General features: G+C 50.1%; 1 protein-coding gene across 1 annotated transcript; it reads left to right on the top strand.

The window, feature by feature from the left end:
• Nucleotides 1-12804: 12804 nt before the first annotated feature.
• Nucleotides 12805-24648, top strand: il10ra (interleukin 10 receptor, alpha). The gene is made up of 7 exons (XM_088940138.1): nt 12805-13168; nt 17588-17708; nt 18525-18709; nt 19537-19697; nt 20548-20695; nt 21411-21526; nt 22076-24648. Exons 1-7 carry the CDS (start codon nt 13105-13107, stop codon nt 22988-22990), a joined length of 1710 nt encoding a protein of 569 aa, XP_088796264.1. The 5' UTR covers nt 12805-13104; the 3' UTR covers nt 22991-24648.
• Nucleotides 24649-25117: the final 469 nt, after the last annotated feature.

Raw genomic sequence — 25117 nt, 5'->3', positions numbered from 1 at the left:
GACTGTCATTGTCTTGTCACTTGTCTATTGATTGCCACTGTAGTGTCCGTTATCAAGAATTTTAAGGCTACTGCTTAATAAATATTGAAAGGTTTTTAAAGGAGAAGTGCTGTATGCTTGTTGAGAGCCGGACACTGTCAGGCGTTGTGCGGTCTCGTCCCATGACGAGGTGAAAGAGGAAGAGAAAAACACCGATTCTAGTCTAGCCAAAACTCCGAGCTCAGTCGGAGCTCTGAAAGCGAGTTTGTGTTTTTTCATCCGGAGTTGATAGCTAGACATGCGTCTCATTTATTTTGTAGGTTTGCATGTGTTACGTGGGGGGAAAAAATAAGAAAATTGGGCTTGTGGTTGTGTGAATAAAATTGCAATACGTGCAAATTAAGTTGAAACAGTGTGATTGTGTGAATCAAGTTGTAACTGTGCCCGTTTGTGTGAATAAAGTATCGGTGTGAATAAAGTAACTGTGGTTGTGTGAATAAAGTTAGAACTGTGGTTGTGTGAATAAAGTTAGAACTGTGCGTGGTTGTGCGAATAAAGTTGTGACTGTGCGTGTTTGTGTGAATAAAGTAAGTGTAGGCGAGGGTTGTGTGACTCAAGTTGTAACTCTGTGAGTGTGTTTGCGTGAAGACAGCTGCAATAGTGTGAGTGTTTTTGTGCAGGAAGTTGTGACTGTGTCTTTGTGTGACTGAATAAGGCTGTAGCTGTGCTCTCATGGTTTGTGTGAAAGTGTGCGTGCGAGTGGGAAAATGCGTGTCAATGCGTTGCAGTTGTGCAGTTGTGGTACGTGCGACGGTGAGGGAGAAACCGTTTAACACTTCGATAAAAAAAAAACCCTTTAGCAAGAGCAGAATTTTAGGTTTTGCTTTCAATGTGTCTGAGGGGACTCTGTGAGCCAAACCACAAGCTTCAGATGTGTGAAGACCGAACTTAGCAGTATAAAAGAACACCTGGCTGAGTAGCTTCACCCGCTCAACAAGTTACCGTTTTACAGATGTTCAAAAGCTCTTTATTTGCTTTCTGTCTTTAATGCCTTCCCCGGGGTAAAAAAATCCAATAGTAAAAAAAAAATACTGCAAGTTACAATATGTTCAACCAAAGTGAAAATCTAACACTCGCTTTGCACCCGAAAATATTATTCAATCATAGGTAGAAAACCAAGACCCTCAGTTACATCCTGTGCTTGATTTGTCTCTGTAGAAGGTGTTTGCAAGATGTGTTTCGGTGTGGGGCTGTTTGTAAGACGGGTATGGTTCTGAACAGGACAGGGGAATGTTGTGATTTGTAGGGGAATGTAGGGGATTTTGGTTAAAAGCAGCTTTGAATAATGCACAATACCTTAGACCGGTGGAGAATTTCCTGCACGGGGGCCTATTCCAACACGAGGCGAGTCCTGGTACTGATATTAGACGTGTGTCATGATTTTCCACACTCACACACCCTGGACGGGGTTATAGTACTGAGCCAGTGAATGAAATCCAAGCTCAGTTAAGCAGAGGGACCAGGTGCTAGACTGATCTCACTCCGGAACCAAACACAGAAGCATAAGTGCAGCAGGCACAAGCTTGACACACACAGGCCTTGTGATACAATACTAGTGGTAATGATAGCAATTATTATTATTAACATGGGGCCCTGGGTTCAATTTCTGGGGTGCTGTCTGAATGGAGTTTGCATGTTCTCCCTGTGTTCATGTGTTTGGGTTTCCTCCCACAGTCCAAAGCCATGCTGGTAGTTTAATTGGCTTCTGGGAAAACTGGTCCTGGTGTGAGTGTGCGTGTGCGAGTCTGTGTCCTGTGATGGACTGGTGTCCTGTCCAGGGTGTGTCTATGTGTCCTGTGATGGACTGGTGTCCCGTCCAGGGTGTACCTCTCCTTGTGCCCATAGCTTGCTGGGATAGACTCCCCCCGAGATCCTGTACTGAAAAAAAGCAGTTTTGAAAATGGATGGATGGATTTTGCAACATTATGCAGACTCCACAGATCCATGTAGTTCAGGTGGGTAGCTGCGTCAGCATGCGTAGGCTGCAAAGTAGTTGTTAGGACCCTACACGTGCACAGAGAGGCTGGCGAAGAGACAAAGAGGAGAAATAGGGTCTCTCATGTATTCTACCCATTTCTTCCATAGTTTAATGTCTGCGATCCTGGGCGTTGCTGGTTGGAAAAGCATTCACAGTGTTAGATAACACCTCCAGCAGGAACACACTGCAGTGCTATAAATACAGTACCAGGGCCTCTTCAGGCTAACCGCAGTGCCCCTGATCTTCGAAGGCACAGGCCTTCGGGAAGCATCTGTTTCCTGTAGAATACAGGAAGCACCATCTGTGACAGCTGGTCACCAAAGCCAATATCGCTCTTCAGGGGGTATCTCCAGGGGGGGACACAGCGGGCAGACCTCGGCAGTGTGCTGTGTGTTGCGAGATAGTCACGTCCAGCGTGCATTGCTTTGCATGCAGTAATATTCCTAGTTGTGTCTACAGTCATGTATCCCAGAGCACACAGGGTGATCTAGGGATACAGACACCTTTATTTGCCAAGTGGCGCAAATCGCGCGTGGAATTTGTCAATATTGCATTGCCTACACTATTCGAACAAGGATGTCAGCTTGCCCTGTTTGTTTAAACAGTCCACTCCATATTTCCATTTCCTAACTTCTTCTCCCAATTCAGAGTCGCCGGAGCCTATCCCAGCATGCAAAGGGCATAAGGCAGGGTACACCCTGGATGGGACGCCAGTTCATCTCAGGTCACACGCAGAGGCACAGACACACCCACTCACACCAGGGCCAATTATCCCCAGCAGCTAGTTGATGTACCGTTAACGTACATCGGTATATTTTTGGACTGTGGGGGAGAGCATGCAAACTCCACACAGACAGCACTCCAGGTCTGGAATTGAACCCGGGGCCCCAGCACTGCAAGGCAGCACTGCTAACAACTGTGCCACCGTGCTGTCTGATCATAAGCCCATACATGAAAACGGCATTGCATGCATTACAGTTACTGAGTCTGTATTACTACAACATTAGAGCTGTTTCTGAAAATGACTAGTTTTATAGATGTATAGCATCTGCCAGATGTAAGGAGCTATATCTAATGATAAAACTGTTGAACAGCATGACACTTGCACTGCCTGTTAGGCTGAAGGCAAGAGGTACATACACAGAACCGAAGCCAGTACGGATTGTGCTTTAAGACCAGCTGGGTGAGACTGGTCAGTATCCCTCCTGAACTTCCCAGTGTCAGCCAGTGTCCCTCCCGAATCTTCGGAGCGATCTCCGCTAAGGGCCCCTTCAGAGGGGATGTGGAGTTGAAAACGCAGCCGGGGGAGCAGGGCCCTGGTCGGTGCACGTCGATGCTGGTGGAGGTGAGGAGCCCACAGCTCTGCGGTCTCGGCTGAAAGCTATCACCTCTGGGGCTGGCGCCTGCGAAGGAGGAAGTGGTCTGTTGTTGACTGCAGCACTGCGCTGTGTGAAGCAGCTCGAATGACTAACCGTCCACAAAATAGTTAAATGTCACTTGTGCTCGTTGGTAGAGCCCTCTGCTAAAGCCTGGAACTTCAGTAACGAGACGGTGTTTAATTATTATTAATGATATTTTTCCCTCCATCCTAAAGACAGAGCAGGTGAGGACTGTGCACGGCATTTCCTAGGATAGAGGAGACGGAGCCCACTTGAACGTTTCTAGTTTAGAAGGATTACAGCTATCGGATGATGTTATTTGTTTGAGGAGCTCCTTGTGCTGCAGTTTCATGAAAGGTCATGGTCTCCTGCCCCCACCCTCTCTGCTCTCCCTCAGTCTGTGGAGCCCTCGTCTTCCTCTCTGCTCTCCCTCAGTCTGTGGAGCCCTCGTCTTCCTCTCTGCTCTCCCTCAGTCTGTGGAGCCCTCCTCTTCCTCTTTGCTCTCCCTCAGTCAGTGGAGCCCTCGTCTCCCTCTCTGCTCTCCCTCAGTCTGTGGAGCCCTCGTCTTCCTCTCTGCTCTCCCTCAGTCAGTGGAGCCCTCCTCTTCCTCTCTGCTCTCCCTCAGTCAGTGGAGCCCTCGTCTTCCTCTCTGCTCTCCCTCAGTCTGTGGAGCCCTCGTCTCCCTCTCTGCTCTACCTCAGTGAAGCCCTCCTCTTCCTCTCTGCTCTCCCTCAGTCAGTGGAGCCCTCGTCTTCCTCTCTGCTCTTCCTCAGTCTGTGGAGCCCTCGTCTTCCTCTCTGCTCTCCCTCAGTCAGTGAAGCCCTCCTCTTCCTCTCTGCTCTCCCTCAGTCAGTGGAGCCCTCGTCTTCCTCTCTGCTCTCCCTCAGTCAGTGGAGCCCTCGTCTTCCTCTCTGCTCTCCCTCAGTCTGTGGAGCCCTCGTCTTCCTCTCTGCTCTCCCTCAGTCTGTGGAGCCCTCGTCTCCCTCTCTGCTCTACCTCAGTGAAGCCCTCCTCTTCCTCTCTGCTCTCCCTCAGTCAGTGGAGCCCTCGTCTTCCTCTCTGCTCTTCCTCAGTCTGTGGAGCCCTCGTCTTCCTCTCTGCTCTCCCTCAGTCAGTGAAGCCCTCCTCTTCCTCTCTGCTCTCCCTCAGTCAGTGGAGCCCTCGTCTTCCTCTCTGCTCTCCCTCAGTCAGTGGAGCCCTCCTCTTCCCCTCTAGTCTGCCTTGGCCCCTGGAGGTCTTCATGTGTATTTTATTTCTCGATGGGCCGAATGAGCTCTTTTCATTTGAAACCGCTCTAAATAAATGTGAGAAAGCTGTGTTGATTTTATTTTGGGGGCTCGTGGCAGTTCCATCTCCTTTTCAACAAAGTTTTTTCGCTTCCCGCACCTGGGTGTCACCCGACAGTAGTAACCTTACCTTGACAAGGACTCATGAAAGTGATATGGCACATCTTGCCCATCTGCTGTCTCCATCTACCAGCCTGACTTCGCACGATGTCTTCAGACATTTTCTCGCCATGCCTTTTATTGTTGTTGCAAAAAAAACCTTTCACAAAGGTCACAGCAGATACCGGTTAAATCACTTCATTCAGCAGTTAGGCATCATTACTAACTTTGAGGTCAGGTTAGACAGCATATAAAAAAAAAACAGGAACTGCAACACGCCTGTTCAGCATTTAGGAGGGTAAAAAGGAATAATACAGATTTATTCAAGAGTACTTTTCAAGGAATTTTGGGTGCTGGGTGAAAGAAAAAAAAGCCGTCTTTGTTCTTTGTTTTATGAAAGAAATACGCACATGTGAATGGTTTGCTAGTTCTCTCGTGACAGTGACAAAGAATACAGACGCAGATGCATGTCACTCTCCAGACAGGACAAGCTATTGCAAGCGGATTCATTCTGGGTTTAAAAGATTTCAGTGAGCCACACTGACTTCTAACCTGGAGCAGAGAAAATCACAGGTGGACTTATAAGATGAGATCACTTTATTGGCCCCTATACAATTTTCTTGCATTAGGGATTTGTCTTTTTGCAGACCCCAGCTTGCTCTCCATGAGACACACAGACAGGGAGAGAGAAGCTGGGGGTCAGAGCGCAGGGTCAGCCATTGTACAGCGCCCCTGGAGCAGCTGGGGTTAAGGGCCTTGCTCAGGGGCCCCATTGGAGTAGGATTCCTCTGCCGGCCGCAGGATTTGAACTGGCAACCCTTTAGCCACAGGCACAGATCCGTTCCTAGGCAAAGACCTGGAAGGCATTCTCAATTCAACACAGGGGACATCTTCAAGATCAGCAGCATCTCTTACTGAATAAAAAAGAATATGATTAGGACTATTCAGGACAGAAATCAGGAGGCAGTTCTCTCGCAGAGGATCACAGGAGTTTGGAACAACCTCCCCAGTCACATTGTTGAGTCTGGCTGATGGGTACAATGACCAGCTTTCATTTGAAAACTTTATTTGAATAAACTGACCTAGTTTTTTACACATTGAGAGCCAATTCAGTTACTTGGTTTATGCAGTTTAAGAGTTAAGGAGGCCTGTTATATAAGGCCACAATTTAAACATCCAATGTATGATTTCTGTCCTCTGTCCCTGAGTGATCCAACCACAGTCCATGGTCATATGACTGAATGACATTTTTACTCACAATCCAAGCCATGCTTTTAGGTTCTTTTCATGGAGAGATAAAGAAATGGACCCCTGATTTTTACATCCTTTTTTTGGCAATACAAAAGTCTGTCCATCCATTTTCAAACCCCTTTATCCAATTCGGGATCGCTGGGGAGCCAAAGCCTATCCCAGCAAGCAACGGGCACAGGGCAGGATACACCCTGGATGGGACGCCAGTCCATCACAGGACACACACAGAGACAGACACCAGGGCCAATTTTCCCAGAAGCCAGTTAACCTACCACTATGTCTTTGGACTGGGGGAGGGAAACCTAAATGAACACGAGGAGAACACGCAAACTCCACCCAGACAGTTCCCCAGGAATTGAACCCAGGGCCCCGGGGCTGCTAGACACTAACCACTGAACCGCCCTGCCACCCAATCCACAAATCCTGCAACAAAATATATGATGTCAGCTATATTACATCAAGTCTGTCAGATCAGACAGTAGAAATCAGTAAAGCAGTAGACATTTGCTTCAGTAATGAAACATGGAATCCATAATGTGAGAAAGGATTGCATGCATCTTATTATGGCAAGACCTTAATAAAGCCTCCCCTCTGCCTTCAGTACCCTAATGATTGAGTGTTTAAGGATGTTGCAAATTTCACTATTACTCAGAGCATGACATTGTTTTCTGTGCCCTTTAAATTGTACCAGTTCCTTTTTTCAGTTTAACACAAAGAGCACTGAGCACTCTTGAAGTTATACAGCAAACAAACCAAAGTCTTTTCGCTTTCACATTTATTTTGAATAAATGTCACCAGTGTAGGATGGGGATACAGATGTCTTAAAGGGACACGATCACAGCTGTTAAGCCTCAGCTTTCCTAGGAGGTCTCCCATCCAGGTACTGGCCAGGCTCATACCTGCTGAGCTCAGCAGATATAACCATCTCTCCTTCCGCTGCACTTTCAGAAACAAGTCACGAACATCAAGGCTGGAGGTCATGTAGCTGTGCTGGAAAAGCACATACACCAGCCAGCTATATTCTAAAGACGTCTATAACCTTGTGCAGCTGGGGCAGGTGTGCTGGGTTACGCAGGGGATGAGGTGGAAAACGAATCCCGTTTGATGAAGCACATAGGGTCCTGGTGAAGTTTCTAGGTTCGAGCGGAGCGGCACATACTGAATTAAAGGCCATGGACAAACAGGAGCTCTGAGCTGGTGCCTTATTTTTTTAGTTTCTTCAGTCTTGCTTGCTAGAATTCTGTGTTTTACCAAGAAGAAGAGTTTAGTTCCTTTAATCTCTACCTTTAATGCTCTACTCGCAGGGGTATCAAAATCTACTCTGAACAAACTGCAGTATGTCCAAAATTCAGCAGCCAGAATCCTGACCAGGTCTAGTGCAAGTGATCACATTACTCCTGTCCTGGAGTCCTTGCACTGGCTTCCGGTCAAATTCCGAGCATCATCCAGGTGGGGCTGCACACTGGTGGGGGTGGAGGGGATCCCCATGACCTGTCAAGAGCTCTGAGTGGAGTGTCCAGAAAAGTGTAAGCAATTATTAAAAAGCAAACATTGGGGTAGAACTACACCTTTCACATTTCTGTTTCCCCATTGAACATTGGGTGAGATGAGATGGGAAGGTCTCAGAGACCAGAGATCAGACACAGGCCTGTCCAGGGCTCAGAGACCAGAGATCAGACACGGGCCTGTCCAGGGCTCAGAGACCAGCGTTCAGACACGGGCCTGTCCAGGGCTCAGAGACCAGAGATCAGACACAAGCTTGACCAGGGCTCCTCATCCAGGGCTCAGAGACCACAGATCATATACAGGCTTGTCCAGGGCTCATAGACCAGCGATCAGACACAGGCTTGTCCAGGGCTCAGAGACAAGAGATCAGACACAGACTCGTCCAGGGCTCAGAGACCAGCGATCAGACACAGGCTTGTCCAGGTCTCAGAGACCAGCAATCAGACACAAGGTTGTCCAGGGCACAGAGACCAGCGATCAGACACAGGCTCGTCCAGGGCTCCGAGACCAGAGATCAGACACAGGCTTGTCCAGGGCTCAGAGACAAGAGATCAGACACAGACTCGTCCAGGGCTCAGAGACCAGCGATCAGACACAGGCTTGTCCAGGGCTCAGAGACCAGCAATCAGACACAAGGTTGTCCAGGGCACAGAGACCAGCGATCAGACACAGGCTCGTCCAGGGCTCCGAGACCAGAGATCAGACACAAGGTTGTTCAGGGCTCAGAGACCAGCGATCAGACACAGGCTTGTCCAGGGCTCCGAGACCAGAGATCAGACACAGGCTCGTCCAGGGCTCCGAGACCAGAGATCAGACACAAGGTTGTTCAGGGCTCAGAAACCAGAGATCAGACACAGGCTCGTCCAGGGCTCCGAGACCAGCGATCAGACACAGGCTCGTCCAAGCTCAGAAACCAGAGATCTTTGGACTCATGACTGGCGGTTTGTGGGTTTGAGACACTGCTGTTGTGAAGTTCTGTACCCCTGTGGATCCACCTGTATAAGTGGGGATCATCATCGCTGGGGGGGGGGGGGAGGTGATCCCTGTGAGGGTCTGGTGTCCCATCCGGAGAAGGGGGTCCTGAGCCCTCTAGTCCGCTTAACACTACAGAAACCAGAATCTGCTTTGGCCCAGTATGGCTCTGATCAGGACTTTTATACATGTGTTATTAACCGTAATAATCAATTAAAACCAATTACAGAGTAATTAACTCAGCGGCAGAGAACGAGAAACATTAGCGGGAATGCCATTTTCAGAATGAAGGTGCTGGGATGTTTCAGTATCCGCCACAGCGCAGATGCCTTTGTAACCACAAGCCAGTTTTCATTCTGAGTGAGTGGCTTGTGTGTTTTGTACACATGCCCTGTAAACAGCAGACCGACTTCTGCCTTGGTCTCAGGAATGCTTGGGAGAAGTGGTAACCATCAGAATGACTTCTCCATTAATTTTCGAAAGCGCTTAATCCAGTGTAAGGCCGTGCACGGGACAGCTGCGAGTGTATCCTGGGAAGCGACGGGCGCAAGGCAGGCTACAGCCTGGGTGGGACACGAAGGCGGTTAGCAAATGGATGTGTTGTGGGAAATTCTTCATCAGAGGAGCAGTCCTGTGCAGATTCAGTTTTGCTGAGCTCGATAAGGACGACAACAACACGCCGGGTCTGCCCCTCGGAGCAGACACATTGCAAGGGGTTCCCAGCTCCGATAAAGGATCAGAATGAAGTTGGTTTCACAATCCGAGGTGCTCGTCCTGTTCTCTGTTATGTAATGACGTCTTGTCCTGCTCTAGGTTCTGTCCTTTGATACGCCTGCTTATTCTGTTTATGGTTTGATTGTGGGTGTTGTTCCTGTCTTTAGTCGTGTTGCGTTCCGTTGCCGGAGCTGCTGAAGCAAGTCGGCCTCATTGCATCTCTGCGGAACTGTTGTCGAAGGCTAAATTTACAGGCCCGAGCGGCACCTTCCACAATGTGGTTAAGTGGTAATGTTACGATGCTGGGTATGTGCGATACTTACTGTACGTGTCCCACTTTCAGATACAGTAGGCGTACAGATTTAACAGAGCTTTGTTAAGTCTCCAGCTACGTGAGAGCGAGGCTTTGATCTGCCTTGTTTTGGGAGACAACGATTTAATTTGGGGAATTAGGAGCTCTGGCTGGAGCAAATGACTGTAACCCTTCCAACCTTAAAGGATGGGAGCCTCTGCTTTCCGACGTGGAGAGGCTGACTGCCAGCTCTGCTGCCTCCTTTCCTTCCTTTAAATCGAGCCTGGCTGAGCGTCACCAGTTTTTTTTTCTCGATGGGTGGCCTTCAGGTGGGTGCGTGTTAAGTCGAATGTGTCTGGAGTTGCACCGGGCTCGTTAACCAGGCCCTTGGTCAGAATGGTCTTGTCTCTGCAGCTGATACTCACAACTGTGTCCGCCCTGAACCTGACAGGATGTCACCTGGAGGTGCAGTCAGCGGTTTCAGTGTGATCAGATGCCGTTTTTGCTATGGAAGCCGGGAGGACACCATTGTGTGTGTCTGGACTGTAATAAGACTGATGGCAAACAGTATTATTGTGGCTCTCTTGTTAGTTTCGTAAAACCAGTGCTGTAAATCTGCCATATAATGTGTTTCTTTTCCTCTTTTAAGATCCTCTTTCAAGGACTGCTTGTTGTAAAACTACTTGCAGGAGTCTATGAAGTGACACTCATGGGGTTACATTATGTTCAGAACTTGTCACCTAGAATCGCTGCGTAGGCTTTATAGTTTGTCGTTAACGTGTAATGCGCCTTCTCTGTATAACACATCGATTTCAGATGAACGCTTTTAAAGACACTCTGTAAGAGAACTTACTGCAGATTTCTTTGGGTTGACTTTTTACATTTTTTGAATTGAGTTTTGCAGACTCCAGGGAAGAACAGATTCTGCAGGTCTTTGGCTTGATGTTTATGATCAGATTCATTGCTACATATTCTTTTCCATTGTGTAAATGGAAAGCAGCCATATCACCCTGGAACTCACAAGTGGCAACCCCCTGAAGCTCAGCAGGTGTGAGTCTGGCCAGTACCTGGATGGGAGACCTCCTGGGAAAAACTAAGGTTGCTGCTGGAAGAGGTGTTAGTGGGGCCAGTAGGGGGCGCTCACCCTGCGGTCCATGTGGGTCCTAATGCCCCAGTGTAGTGACGGGGACACTATACTGTAAACAGGCGCCGTCCTTCAGATGAGACGTAAAACTGAGGTCCTGACTCTCTGTGGTCATTAAAAATCCCAGGGTGTTTCTCGAAAAGAGTAGGGGTGTAACCCTGGTGTCCTGGCCAAATTTCCCATTGGCCTTTATCAATCATGGCCTCCTAACAATCCCCCTCTATGAATTGGCTTCATTACTCTGCTCTCCTCCCCACTGATAGCTGATGTGTGGTGAGCGTTCTGGCGCACTGTGGATGCTGCACACTGGTGGTGGTGGAGGGGATCCCCATTACCTGTAAAGCGCTTTGAGTGGAGTGTCCAGAAAAGCGCTATATACTGTAAGTGTAAGCAATTATTATTATTATTATTATTATTATAAATGGGCTGTTGTTTTATTCTTGATCTCACACTGTAAAACATTACTGGTGCAAGAATAATGTTTCTTTATTTTTTAAAGTTAGGCTTGCCAATTATATTATAGATAACGAGTGGCTCCATCGACACACTCAATTATGAAGGCAACTCATCATTTGATCCCTGTTTTCCTAAGAGCCTTTCACTGAGACCTGCATCTCTCCTCTGCTGTCTCCCTTACTTCTGCTGTTTGCCCTGTGGGATCAAAGGCACAACAGTGCAGCACGTTTGATTGTAAAAATTCAAAAAAAGGTGGGATTCGAAATGCCTTGGCTTTTGGCTCTGTGGGTTTACAGAGTGTGTGCAGTCTCTGTACATGATTCATATTGACATTGTCTGATTGTGTGGTTTTTTACAGTGAGTAAACATTGTCATGAGGAACAGACTGTGTACACTCATTGCATAGTCTGTTTACAGTGTGTGTGTCCAGAGTGTATATAGCCTGTGTGTTTACAGTGAGTGAAGAGTCTGTTTACAGTGTGTGTGTCCACAGTGTACTGTATATAGCCTGTGTGTTTACAGTGAGTGAAGAGTCTGTTTACAGTGTGTGTGTCCACAGTGTATATAGCCTGTGTGTTTACAGTGAGTGAAGAGTCTGTTTACAGTGTGTGTGTCCACAGTGTATGTAGTCTGTGTGTGTACAGTGTGCGTCCACAGTGTATGTAGCCTGTGTGTACAGTGAGTGTATAGCCTGTGCGTTTCCAGTGTGTATACAGTACTGTGTGTGAGTACAGGAGCCAGTTTACAGTGCGTGTACAGTGCGTGTACAGTGTGTGTACAGTGCGTGGGTATATATTACTACATTTTAAGAAAATGACCCCCACAGTGATAGGAACTGCTGACAAACAGTTGATATGGGGATGTCCCTGTGATAGTTGAGTGTTTTTTCTAAGCTGATATCTGCTTTTAAATCTGGAACTGAAAAAAAATTCTGAGACTGTTTTCAACCTAAGCAGAACCTTGCGTTGGTACAGTATTGTCTTAAAGGCAAACAGAACGAGTGTCAATACAAAGTGCTCACAGAGAAGAATACAAATGTGTGTGTACAGTTTGTGTGCAATGTAGCGACCTTGTGTGTACCGTGTGTGTGCGTGTACTATACCCTGTGTGGACTGTGTGTGGATGTACTGCACCCTGTTTGTACAGTGTGAGTGCATGTACTGTATCCTGTGTGTACAGAGTGTGTTTGTACTGTACCCTGTGTGGACCGAGTGTGTTTTTTGTGTGTGAATGTACTGTACCCTATGTGTACAGTGTGTGTGCATATACTGTATGCTGTGTGTACAGAGTGTGTTTGTACTGTACCCTGTGAGTACAGTGCATGTATGTAACTGTGTATACACTGTGTGTGTGTGTACCTTGTTGTTATAGTGTGTTCTCCCTGTGGGTATGTGCAGTGTGAATCAGATTCTGTACAGCCTGCTGCACAGCAAGTGTCAAGTGCATGTGCCTCAGAACACTCTGAGTGTGAAGAGAAAAATAAAGAAACATTTCTTCTTCTCAGTAGGCAGTTTGAAAGAAATCCGCCTGATGCGCAGGAATTACCCACTCGAGTCAATAAATGTCCCCGGACAACGCAGCAGCCGAAGAGAAGGAAGTGAGAGCACGGGCTGATGACGCGTCGTGTAGCTGCGGAACACCCACGCAGGAACAAGAGAGCGAGACGCGCTCTTGGTGTGTCAGTGTACAGTACGAGAGAGCAGAGAGGGCGGACGAGTCAGTCCCTCTCCCCGCCAGACCAGAGGGACTCTCAGAGGAGTACAGCCGTTCAGAATCCCTGGACTTTCTAAGCAATCAGACAGGCCTGTCTTTAAATCTGCGAGCTCTTTGTCTTTTCCCCGGAGTCTAGGAGTCGCGTTTAACTCTTAACGGGAGTCTGTTTTTCCATTTGAAATTGCCGGGGAGAACAGTTTTCAGGACTTTGGAGTACTGGCTGGAGCCTTGCGGACCTCTTCCGCTCTGAAAACGATGCCTGTTTTATAAGGACGATGGCGCACTGGGGCTTGATACGGACGGTTCTCAGTGCTGTGGGACTGTGGCTGTGTGTGTCAGGTAAGACTCTTCTTAGCGATTTACATTCAGCAAGCAGATCCTGTGCTTTCCTGTCGACCGGTCTGGTATTCTCCTCTTATTTATCATCCATCTCTTGTCGGTAGCCAGGTTTCTCTGGCAAGTGCGTTGTCTATTGTGCGAGAGGCCACCCAAATCCAAGCCTTTATATCGCCCTGGATGAGAGCCTGCAGAATTAAGCAGACTGAGAACCAGGACTGGCTGATTCAAGATGGATTGTGTTGGGAGTCCCAAAGCATGGATCTCTGGTATTAGATACGAGTAAGGAAAACTCTTCCAAGGGCGGAGACCACCATATTGAAGATCAGAATGCATGCACAGTTTCTTAACCCTGGCACCTGGTATTTTTGTGCTCATGTGGGTGTTCAGTATGGAGACACAGGACTGTTTTGTAAGAGTGTGAACGGTCGCTCACCTGGAATGCCTCAGTATGTTAACGAAGGTATTTCCTTGTCCAGACTACTGTACTTGTTAGGATCTGTGCCTGTGTATTATACTCTAAAATAGGGGCTGCTGTGTTGTACCCGTTTATAAGCTGCATTGAAATTCTGCGGTGTGCTGTGACGCTTGGGAGATGCGATTGTGATCTTTGTTTGTATTTTTTTAATACAAAAATGCTCCCGCTTAAAGTCGGTTTGAGAAGCCGGTCGCTCCACCTGAACTAAAAATGACAACGCTTGCAAGCCTTGGTACACTTGTAAGGGCTTGCCACCTGCGAGATTCGGTCCGTGGGCTGATGAACACGACCGCTCAGCTCCTGAACTCCGCGGAGTCAACACGCTCGGATAGGTAGTGAAAATGTTCGCTCCCTCATTCCGGCGCGAACTGTTCAAACCTGTCCTGAGCACGAACTGGCTTTAATTGATTTAAGTTGCGCTCAACTTGGGCAGCTTTTCATACTGTTTTTTTTTGGTTCACTGCCCACACACACCGACGACAACAACAACAACAACAACAACAACAACAGTTTTGAAAACATGCACGACTGGGCCCAGTGACGACTCAGCCGAATGAAAGCTGCCTCACCTTAAACATCCAAATCAATCTTCCTAATCTGTTTAGAGAACAAGCGCCGGTCCTTCCCGTCTCTCAGAAATACTTTAAAAAAACGGTCATTTCGCGCAAGCATGCGCGGGGTGAGAAACGTTTGCACTTCGTAGACGTGTTACACAGATTAAAAAAACAACCGGCCTTCTTGCCTGAATTGCAGCGAGCGTCCGGCGCTATCCCTTAAGCGTAAACGCTTAGAAAAGTTTCACAGCCCGAAACGCGTTTGTGTTTAAGTCTGCGGCGCACAATTTAAGGCACTCGGGCGCTACGGGAAGGTGTTTATAAAGGGCTGCACCCCGGGAGCCCACTGGGCGGAAAAAAAACAACAGGTGGTTCAGTGAAACTGCTGTCCCGTTAGGCCGAAGTGCCCATTCGGGTGAGCGGCGGCATGCTGCGAGGAAACATGCCGTACTGCCGCTGGTGCTGCTGCTGCTGTTGTTGTCAAGAGCGGAGCGCCCAGTTTCCTTCCCTCACGTCAGCGGAACCACAGAGGAAGAAGAGAAGCGACAAGATGGAGGAAGGCGCGGCGCACGTTAAGACAGATTGAAGGGGGGAGGACCGACACCCCAGGACTATATTGCCCTGGGGGCGTGTTTATGCGGTGTTCAGGTATGGTGCGATTTGGCTCTGAACCCGCTTGGCCCCTCCGGACCTGTAAGAGGAGGAGGGGGCTGGACCCCCCCAGCAGAGTAAGAAGCGACCGGGGGGGGGGCAGTTGCACGTCTGGGGTTGCTCCTGGTGTGTTCCAGCTTTCGGGAAAGCGGTTGCTAGGGTTGAGTATGAGTTAGCACAGCTGGTGCGAAATTTCGCCCCGACTTGGGGTATGGGCTCTGTTTGGAGTCGCTAGCTAGGGGCTATAGCAGAGTGGACAGGAGGACTGGCCCGTCCCGCCCGCCCTGCAGAAATGCTGTTTTTTTGGGGGGGTATTCTCGCAGAAATCCCCCGAAGGCAGTAAATAACTAGACCGGTTTTCCATAGACGCAGCGGTCGCGTTGATATTGTAACGCAACGGGGGTTACAACCTTGCCGCATTAGGTCGGCCCCCCACCGTCGGGGGCTCGAACCCGGGACTCCCGCGTCATTCAGTAGGGACCCAGCCCGGTGAGCCAAAGAGATCTCTCCACAGCCCAGGGGCTGTGGTCCTGCTATCACAGGTGACGTCACCTGCTCTGGTACGCCGGCTCTTACACAGTACCTGTAGGCCGTAAGCGTTACAATATCAATTGCGACTGTAAGTCGTCTGACGCTTGCGGTGGAGAGCAAATGTCAGCTGTAAAAAAAAAAGGGTGCGTGTGTGGGGGTGGTATATTTGTCATCCGTGTTGAAATTCAAAGTTAAAAGCGGGGTGTCCACTTTTGGCCAAGTATCCGGAAAACACTCCTCCGCAACACGAGTGAAGTCCGCTCGTTAGTCACCCTGCCCTGTCGTATCCGGGCCCTGTGCACTCGCCCTCCTTCACAGCTGCAGCTGTTGGTAAAGATGTCGTTCTGGATTATCGTGTAGTTCCCCCAAACCGAGTCACAGCCCGGCTAAAGAGAGGCAGGGGTAGATGGGCGAGACGCCGGGTCTATGTGATCACCGTCAAATGCCTAACCAAGCGTATTTTAAACTCCCATCGCTTCAAGTCACCTGACGTGACCCTGCCGAATGAAAATGTTTGCGCCAGGTCTTTGGGTATTACGGAATCTTTCCTTCCAGTAGTCATTCGGGGTGTCCGTCCCATATTCCACTAAAGCGAGTTTCCCCAGTAACAGGTATCGGTATGCTCTGAAGCAAGGAAACCCATTGTCAATGTTTGTGTGTGTGTTTTTATCTTGCTAAACGAAACCTCGCCTACATCCGCTCGCTGCAAAACTCTCATAACGTCTCATAACTCAAAAAGCTTTGAATAACCAGCGCAGGAAACGAGGAACGTGTGCGCGCTTGAGAATAAAGGAAAATAACGCGTGTGGCATTAGTAATTGTGTCCGATCCCGGAGCTGTCATAACTAGAATGCAGCAATCACGTATCTATATTGGTGCAATCGGCTGCTGTTATTCATTCCGGGCGTCAAACCCTTTCTGGCCGTTCACGTCGATTCAAATTGGGCCAATTCTGGAGGTGCCGAATTCCGTTTCGGTCTGTAATATCCGGAGGGAAAACGAAACAGACGGTGTCGAAACGGGTCTGAGAATCAACATTTCACTGAGGACAAACCACTACTATTTCTGGACTTTTGCCTCGTTTATAATGTCCTGGCTGACGCCGGTTTTGCGACGCGCTACGCCGGACTCAACGGGCACAGGAGGAGGCGTTACAGGATTAAGCCTCGTCGCGTTTCACGGTCCGCTAACCTTTTGCGTGTTTGTTTTCCATTTCCTCTCCGTGGGGAGAGGGGAGACCGTGTCTGAATCTCCCCTTTTCTTGGTATGGATATCGGTACGTGGTTCTCGTTCCGCAAACGTTTCTGAACTCCGTTGCCTTATCTGCAAGAAAAGGTGAGGAGCGCACAGGCAGGGAAATACCCGCCTCCCTCCCCTCAGAAAAAAACGGAAGAAGAAAAAAATTTGCTGGAAAGAACGCAGAGATATTAGAGGCGTGTGAAAAGCAGAAACACTTCGAAGCAGCGAAACCGGATTCCTCTTGTCGGTTTGAACGACGTTTGCATGATACTCTTAAGGTCGTTGTTTTTTTTTTCAAACAATAAATCGTTAAATAATGTAATTTGATCGGAAGCTTGTTTCACCAATGACAAAGAGGAATTGGGTTCTCTGGCCACCAGCGCGACTGTTATCACACAGGAAGTTCTTCTTCAGCAAAAAACAAAAGTCAACAGGTGGAAATTAGGTGGAAGCGCATTTAGAACTGATAACAAGAAGCACGTCGTTACACAAAGGGTGGTGGGAGTGTGGAACAAACTGCCCAACTCTGTTATTAAAGCAAAAAAAGAAGGCAGGATGAGATCCTTCAGTCAGGACAGGAGGCATTACTTTACACAAAGGGTTGCGGGGGTGTGGAACAAGCTACCCAGCCATATTGTTGAAGCGGATACCCTGGCTTTCTAGAAACAGCTGGATGAGATCCTGGGATCAATTAACTATTAATTGCCTTACGGGCCAGACTGGCCGAAGAGCCCCTCATTTGTTATTGTTCTTGTGGTCTTTAAAACTTAACTGAGTCCTGTACCAGCTCTGTGCATACAATTGGTCATAGGTGGTGCTGCTCAGAAGACCCATTCCAAAGTCAGTAACAGCATTAATGACCATAAAAACCGCATCCAGCAGCCTGTCATTGAACTAGGGCCCTGATAAAGGTCTCTTGGCTCTCTACTCAGTCTCTACCCTGTTGACTCTCTCTCTTTCTCACCCCAGGCCAGGATCTCCCAGCCCCGGTCAAAGTGGGCGTCGTTGCCGAGGATGCCAGTCTGGAGGTCTACTGGAGCCCCCCTGAAGGACCCCCACAGCCCACCTACTACCAAGTCCAGTATAAGAAGTATGTCCCCATCAGAAAGAACAAACCTATCTGGGGGTGGTCCGGATTAAGATGTAGACAATTAACACACAATAATCTTAACACATTAAGATGTGACAAGGATTGTGTTCCCAGAAAAAAAAAAACAGGCTACTTTTTTAAGCATATTGAATTATTTTCGCAGAAAGCAAATTTCCCTGAGCTCCAGACCACAGAATATGCACCAGTAACAGCAGAGGAAGCGTCACACATCACACATCTATCACACATCTGCCTTGTGTCAGCTGATTTCATCAGTCCGCTGCTTTTTACTGCCTCTCGGCGTGTTCGGGGAGTCTTTGTTCTGTGGACGTCGTCTGTCAGTCCGTCACAGGACACACACACCCTGGATGGGATGCCAGTCCATCACAGGCCACACACACACACACACACATTGGACAGGACGCCAGTCCATCACAGGACACACACACACACACACACACATCAAGGCCAGTTTTCCCAGAAGCCAATTGTCTGTTTGGACTGTGGGAGGAAACCAGTGCACCCAGACAGAACCCAGGCGAATCTTGGGGAAAACATGCAGACTCCACACAGACAGCACCCGATAAATTGAACCCAGGGCCCCAGCACTACAAGGCAGCAATGTAAACCTCCTGTGCCTGTGGATTGCTGGCTCCCCCATGACCCTATATTGGATGAAGCAGTTAGAAAATGGATGGATGTTTGTTAATCACCTAACAAAACATCACCTAACAAAACATCACCTAACATCACCTAACATCACCTAACATCACCTAACATCACCTAACAGTGTGTGTGTGTTTTTTTGATGTGCAGGTATTCCAAACAAAATCCCAGCCCAGACTGGGTGCTGGTGGAGGATTGTAATGGGACGACTGTAACGCGGTGCGATCTGTCTGACCTCATCACAGATCGCAAACATAAATATCTGGCCCGGGTTCGACTGGTCACTGAGCACGGCACCTCCAACTGGACCATGAAGCGGTTCTCTCCATCGGATGGTAAGTCTGGGCTTTTTGGCACCGACGCTGCAGTGGGTCAAACACGGGGGATTCTGTCCCCACCCACTAACCCTAGGCACGAACCCATGTCTGGGCCGTGGCCTTGAGATCGCACACGTCAAAACGGGGGTGGTGTCACAAGGCCTCTTGAGCACAGAGCTCTGAACCTGCTATCCCCGGTGAACACGTGGATGCACGTCTTTACACAAAGGGTGGTGGGAGCGTGGAACAAACTGCCCAGCCCTGTTATGAAAGCAAAAAAAAAAACAAGGCCGGATGAGATCCTTCCGTCAGGACAGGAGGCGTAACTTTACACAAAGGGCTGCGGGGGTGGGGAACAAGCTACCCACCCATGTTGCTGGGGCTGGAGGCCGCTGATTTTTGTCATAAAATCTTTGTGACCCGGACCCTCCTCCGGGTTCTGCCGTAAAAAAACTGTCCGCATGTCAGATTCTACGCGTGCTTTTAAATTCCGTGTCAGACGTGCGGAATGTGTTCCAAAAGAGGTTCCAGAAAAGCGCAGGTCGGGCTGTACAGAGTTATCCCCATCCACAGACGCCAGCCTCGCGGTTCTGAATGTGTTGACCTTTCAGGCTCTGGCTCTCCAGTTTTCTCACTTCCCGTATTAACTTCCAGACACCTGGTGGGAGACTGTCTTCAGCAGAACCCCCCCCAACAGCCTTTATATTGTCTTCAGAACGTGGGAGATGTCTTCTGAAAGGGAGGAGACAGCGCTCGGTCGTCAAAGTCGCCCTCCGCCCTCCCTTCCCTCACCTCTTGACCTCAAGTTTCACTCGGACTCTCTCCCCTGTCTGTTTTCTCCCCAGAACGGTCACTGGTGCTGCTCCCACCACGTCTGGCTCTGTCCTTGGGCGCCACGGGCCTGCGGGTGTCCTTCCTGAAGAAGCCCCAGCTGGAGAAGGTCTTCGCCGGGACCTTCGGCCTGAAATACACCATCTACGTGCGGGAGGGGGGGCACGCTGACCAGGTAGGATCATACCTGCTCGCAGAGCGCTTCCAAGGAGCTGGGATTTTGGGAATAGCAGGGGGAGTGTCAGCATTAGAGTCAGTCAGGGCCGGATGCTGGTGTTCTCAGGCCCGGGGCACTTTCACTCAGAAAGAGGGGTGAACGCCACTTGAATGACGTCGATCGACAGGATGCACTTTAAACTCTTCTAACGCTCAACCACCATCACTTCTCATCCTTCTGGTGTCTGGAACAGCCGCTAGAGAGCGTCTGATTAGTGATTTGAAGCACCTAGAGTCGCAAGCCTGTTGTTTCAGCTCGTACGTTTGTTCGTCACTAGTGTTTCCCTCCTTCGTGGGCCCTAAACATTTTGTGGACCCTAGGCACTGTGCCTGATGGGAAATCTGGCACTGGAGTCAGTGTCAGTATGAGAGTTAATATCAGTATGAGAGTCAGTATTGGTGTCTGTGCTGGTGTCAGTATCAGTATGAGAGTCAGTATTGGTGTCTGTGCTGGTGTCAGTATCAGTATGAGAGTCAATATCAGTGTGAGAGTCAGTATTGGTGTCTGTGCTGGTGTCAGTATCAGTATGAGAGTCAGTATTGGTGTCTGTACTGGTGTCAGTGTTAGTATGAGAGTCAGTGTCAGTGTCAATATTAGAGTCAGTATTGGTGTCAGTATTAGAGTCAGTCTCTCTATTAGCACTCTCAGTATGAGAGTCAGTATCAGTGTTAGTATTGATCTCAATGCTTTTAAGGGGATAACTATTAACCGTCACTGTGGGCATCAGTGTCAAAGTCAGCGTGTCCTCTCTGCCCTGGAAACCTGCTCTGGCCATGAGTATTGAATCACACTGTGATCTTGGTTGCAGACCAGCTATGTTCTGCCAGAGGACAAGAACCAGTGGCAGTTGGAGTTTCTGCAGAAGGGGCAGATGTACTGCATCAGTGCCAAGGTGGAGAGTGTCTCAGGAAACACAGCCAGCGCCAACTCTGAGGAACAGTGCGTTCTGGTTGCAGGTACGGCTATGTCAGCGCCTGTAGGTCTTCTCCTGTCGTTCTTTGGAGGGAGTCTGGAACATGGTGCCCAGCCATGTTGATCAAGCCCATACCCTGGCTTCTTTTAAAGAAGAGATCCTCCAAGCAGAACAGGAGGCACTTCTTTACCCAGAGGGTGGTGGGAGTAGGGCACAAGCTGGCCCAGCCATGTCGCTGAAGCCTGGTTTCTTTCAAGAAACAGTTGGGTGAAATGATGGGATCCGTTAGCGACTGACTACCAAGCGGGAATGGACTGCACCAACAGTGCAACACGAATCAGGGGCCGCCACTTCTGCGAAAGTGTTTTTAAAACTGAGAGCAGGAAGGGACCGCTTTACACTGAGGGTTGTGGGAGTGTGGGGCGAGTTCCCCATTCACGTTCAGGAAACGGCTGGATGAGATCCTCCTATTGGAACAGGAGGCACGGCTTTTACACAGAGGGTGGCGGGAGTGTGCAACCAGCTGCCCAGTCATGTCATTGAAGCCGATACCTTGGTTTCTGTGAAGAAAAGGCTGGCTAAGATCGGATCAGTTGACTCCTAACAACCAAACCAGACGGGCTTCTGGGAACTGTGTTGTATGTTTCTCTCTCTCCGTGACTGTTTCACTCTGCGCGTCCATCTCTGCCCGTGAGGCAGGTCTCTGCCTCTCTCTGCATTTCGCGTCTGCATCTCTCACCCTGTGTTTCTGTTTCCAGGGACGCCCTGGGTCCTGATCCTCATGGTTGTGGGGTGTTTGGCAGGAGTGCTGGCTTTCTCCTTCCTGCTGTTGTGCTGGTTTCTGCGGCGACCGGCTATCCTGCCCCGGACACTGGTGAGTGTCGTCCGCAGAGCTGGCTGCCGGCCCTGTCCTCTCGGGTCGGGCGTGGACGGTCCGAGCAGCAGGCAAAACCACAGAGAGGCGGAACGAAAAGCAAAGACAGCAGTTCGGGGGTGGGGCAGATGAGGGTTTCACGGACGGTACAAACCGTTTATGCAGCTCTTTCCTCCATTTGTAGCTGCAGTGCCTGTTTTGGTGTGGCCTGCGGGGAAGTGCTCAGCAGGTCTGTCTCTGTAGGGCCCAGATTTGTGAAACAGGTGGAAATAAGGTGGAAGCGCATTTAGAACCGCTAATGAGCAGCACCTCTTTACGCAAAGGGTGGTGGGAGTGTGGAACAAACTGCCCCGCCCTGTTATGAAAGCAAAAAAACAAACAAACAGTAGGGCCCAGAGAAAGGAGGAAGCCAAAATAAAATTCTCCCAAATTTTCCAGGCCCGTTCGGACGAATTCCCCCAAAAGGCTCGACCCGTGTCCTGCGTTTGTTTTTGGCGGCATGCGGTGGGCGGGAACGGCGCGTTGACGTTTTGTTTCTGTCTCCCTCAGAAATCCCTGGGCAGCAGCTGGCAGCCCCTGAGAGTGGGGGCGGTCCCCGTGGAGACGGTGACTTCCCCCTGGCGCCCCGTCTGGTTCCTGGAGGGCAGGAAGGAGGAGAAGGCGGAGGATGAGAGGCGGGGCAGCGTGGATAGCGGCGTGAGCCTGGAGCGGCGCCCCCCGCAGGCCGGCGGTGGCACTGCGGGCGGAGAGGCGGGGAAGTACGGGGGAGAGACCGCCCTGGGGCTGGAGCTCGGCGCGGGGGAGGACAGCGGCTGCGGGAGCCTGGGGCGGCGGGACAGCAGGGGCAGCGAAGAGCTCCCCCTGCTGGAGGAGAGGAGCTACGCAGGCGGGCGGCAGAAGGAGGACAGCGGCGTGAGTTTGGGGTCTCAGTATCGGGGGACAGACAGCGTCGGCGACGCGGACGGAGGAGAGGGGTGCACCTTGCAAGAAGTGCTCGTGACTGATGGCTACCGGAGCCAGATCCCCGCTTCTCGGGGGGCAGCTGCTGGTGCAGGGGGGGCCGACAGCCCTGTGGGCTACAGGCCCAGCTTTCCGGGCTGCGCGTGTGCGGGCCAGGGGGCGTGCGTCTGGTGCCGTGCCAGAGACGAGCAGGAGTGGAAAAGCGCCCCGCCGGACCCCCTAACGGGGCAGATCCCCGCCCTAGACTGCAAAGAAGCCGCGCCCCCGGAGGGGCCATCGCTCGCCTGCTTCCCGGACGGCTACTTCAGGAAGACCGCCCTCCAGGCCGGCGAGCGGGGCCATGCGAAGGCGCCCCAGCCCCCGCTGGCGGACCTCCTCCTCTCCTTCGAGGTGGCCCCGCTCCTGATCCCTGCTCCGCAGCTCCCCCTGGTGGACGCGCCGCAGGAGCGCCGGCCCCACCCCTTCGTCCCGTCGCTGGGCGACGTGGAGCTGGGCGGCACCTGAGACCCGACGCCCGGCGTTGAGACGGGAAGCTGGGAAGAGACGCCCAGGCCAGCAGGAGCCTACGCCCTTCGGGGATGCCAGGACAGGGACTTTGGCCACCTTGGTGGGCGGCCGGACTGATCCGGCTCTGACTGTACAAGCTGGAGCTCAAAGAGGGCAGGAGGAGGAGGAGGAGGAGGAGGAGGAAGAGCCAGGCTGGGCAAAAGAAGCTAGCACAGACCTAACAACTGACAAGAATGTGTGGGGATTTGTAACTGAAAGGGCTGATGGGAGTGGGGGGGAAGTGACAGGTGCGCTTTACGCAAAGGGTGGTGGGAGTAGGGAATAAGCTACCTAGCCATGTCGTTGAAGACTGGCTTCCTTCAATAAACCCGCTGAATGTGCTCAATTAGCTTAGTGAGCTACGACTACAACGATAGATGAGCCCCAAGAACTTTGGTGTTTACTTTCATTTGTGAGGAGAGACCATCTTGTGAATCGAAGCCGGTGTTTACAGGGTCTTGCTCACTAGCCTCAGACTGTGGACTTTATAGCGAATTCACCACAAATGCACTCTCTCGTGGGTAGCTCGTGCTGGCTTCAGGTGGGTCAGTAATGTGGGGGTCCCAAAAGCAGTTCTAGTTTTCACTGGCTAAGAGGGTCAAATTTCCCTGAACAGACGATTGACCTTTGCAAATTTTACCGTGGTCATTAGTCACTTCTGAAAACACCCCGAATCCCTGAAATGAAGGGGTTCCCCCTCTTTCAGAGGCTGAATACGTCCACCCTAGGCTAACGGCTGTGAAATTTCTGCCCCTGTGTTTGTAGAAGTCTGGTTGTTTCACTGTGATAGTGAAACGGTTCATCCTCTCCATCTCCACCGGTATACACTTATAGCACTAGATGCCCTGCTATTGTCGTTTCCTTGGTACAGTATCAACTTGAAAGTAGGGATACAATAATCGTCTTAAAAGTATGTACTGAGCGACTGCAAAAAAGGCAGTAGCAGATTTGCAATTGGAGATATATAGATTGGCATTTGGTAGTGGGGAGCTGGAGTCTATACCAGCAGGCAACAGGTGCAAGGCAGGATACACCCTGGATAGGACGCCAGTCCATCACAGGGCGGACAGATTCAAACACAGACATGGGCACACACACACACACTCACACCAGGCCATTTCACCTACCAGTGTGTCTTTGGACACCCACACAAACCTGGGGAGAACATGCAAACTCCACGCAGACAGCACCTTTGGTCCAGAACTGACTCCAGGGCTCCTGCGCTGCGAGAGAGCAAAGCTAACCACTGAGCCTGCGTGCTGCCCGTTTAACGAGGTTCAAATCGAAATTTCAGGCACAACTGTATGGTTAACGTATATGTCAGTACACGCCTTTGGAAGTATAAATTGCATCTGGTTGGAATTTTTATTTTCAAGCGTGTTTTGGGGAGAGATCACGCCCTGGGTGGGGATTCTGACAGGACGTCTGTCAGAGTCACGGTCCCTGTGGAGCCGAGAGTTTCTGTAAGCTGAAACGATGGCTCGCAATTTTGCACATTCGTTTAAAGACTTTGTCTTGTTCATCTTTGCCTTTGTTTATATTTCCACATCACTCGTTATTTATTTGAATTGTGTACAGAGAGATCGTTTATTTATTAATAAAGTTTAACTACTATATTCACAGTCTCTTGTGGGAGTCATTGTGTGTGTTATATATATATAACTATTGCTGATGCGTCGTTGTCTCGCACAGGAGAAGGGCAGATGAGCCAGAGAATCCTCAGTAACGAGAACCCTGCGTGCCCGAGTCTGTCTGGAGTCTTTCGACACTCCTGCGTCATTGTAGTTCCCTGACTTTACCACGTTACATCATGGGCAGAGTGTCAGTCAGTATCCTCCCCGTGGAACAGGGCCAGGACAGGAAGCGAGCCTCCGTCGGCTGTCGTTTGCAGGGGAGGAAAATTCAACAGCACTGCCTGCACAGTGGACGAATCCACTCCAGTTGTAGGACTAGAAATTGAGCCAGGATTACCTCGAATAATGCCAGTCCGGTCAACCTGTTGTGACACCACGATGAAGAGGAAGATCAGGCTCATCCCTGAGCATCCCACTCAGATCTGCCTCTGCATCTCCGGCTCTCAGTCTT

This window comes from Atractosteus spatula, chromosome 22 (assembly GCF_055471065.1).
Source record: "Atractosteus spatula isolate fAtrSpa1 chromosome 22, fAtrSpa1.hap1, whole genome shotgun sequence".
Lineage (NCBI taxonomy): Eukaryota > Metazoa > Chordata > Actinopteri > Semionotiformes > Lepisosteidae > Atractosteus > Atractosteus spatula.
This window is presented reverse-complemented; position numbering and strand designations above follow the sequence as displayed.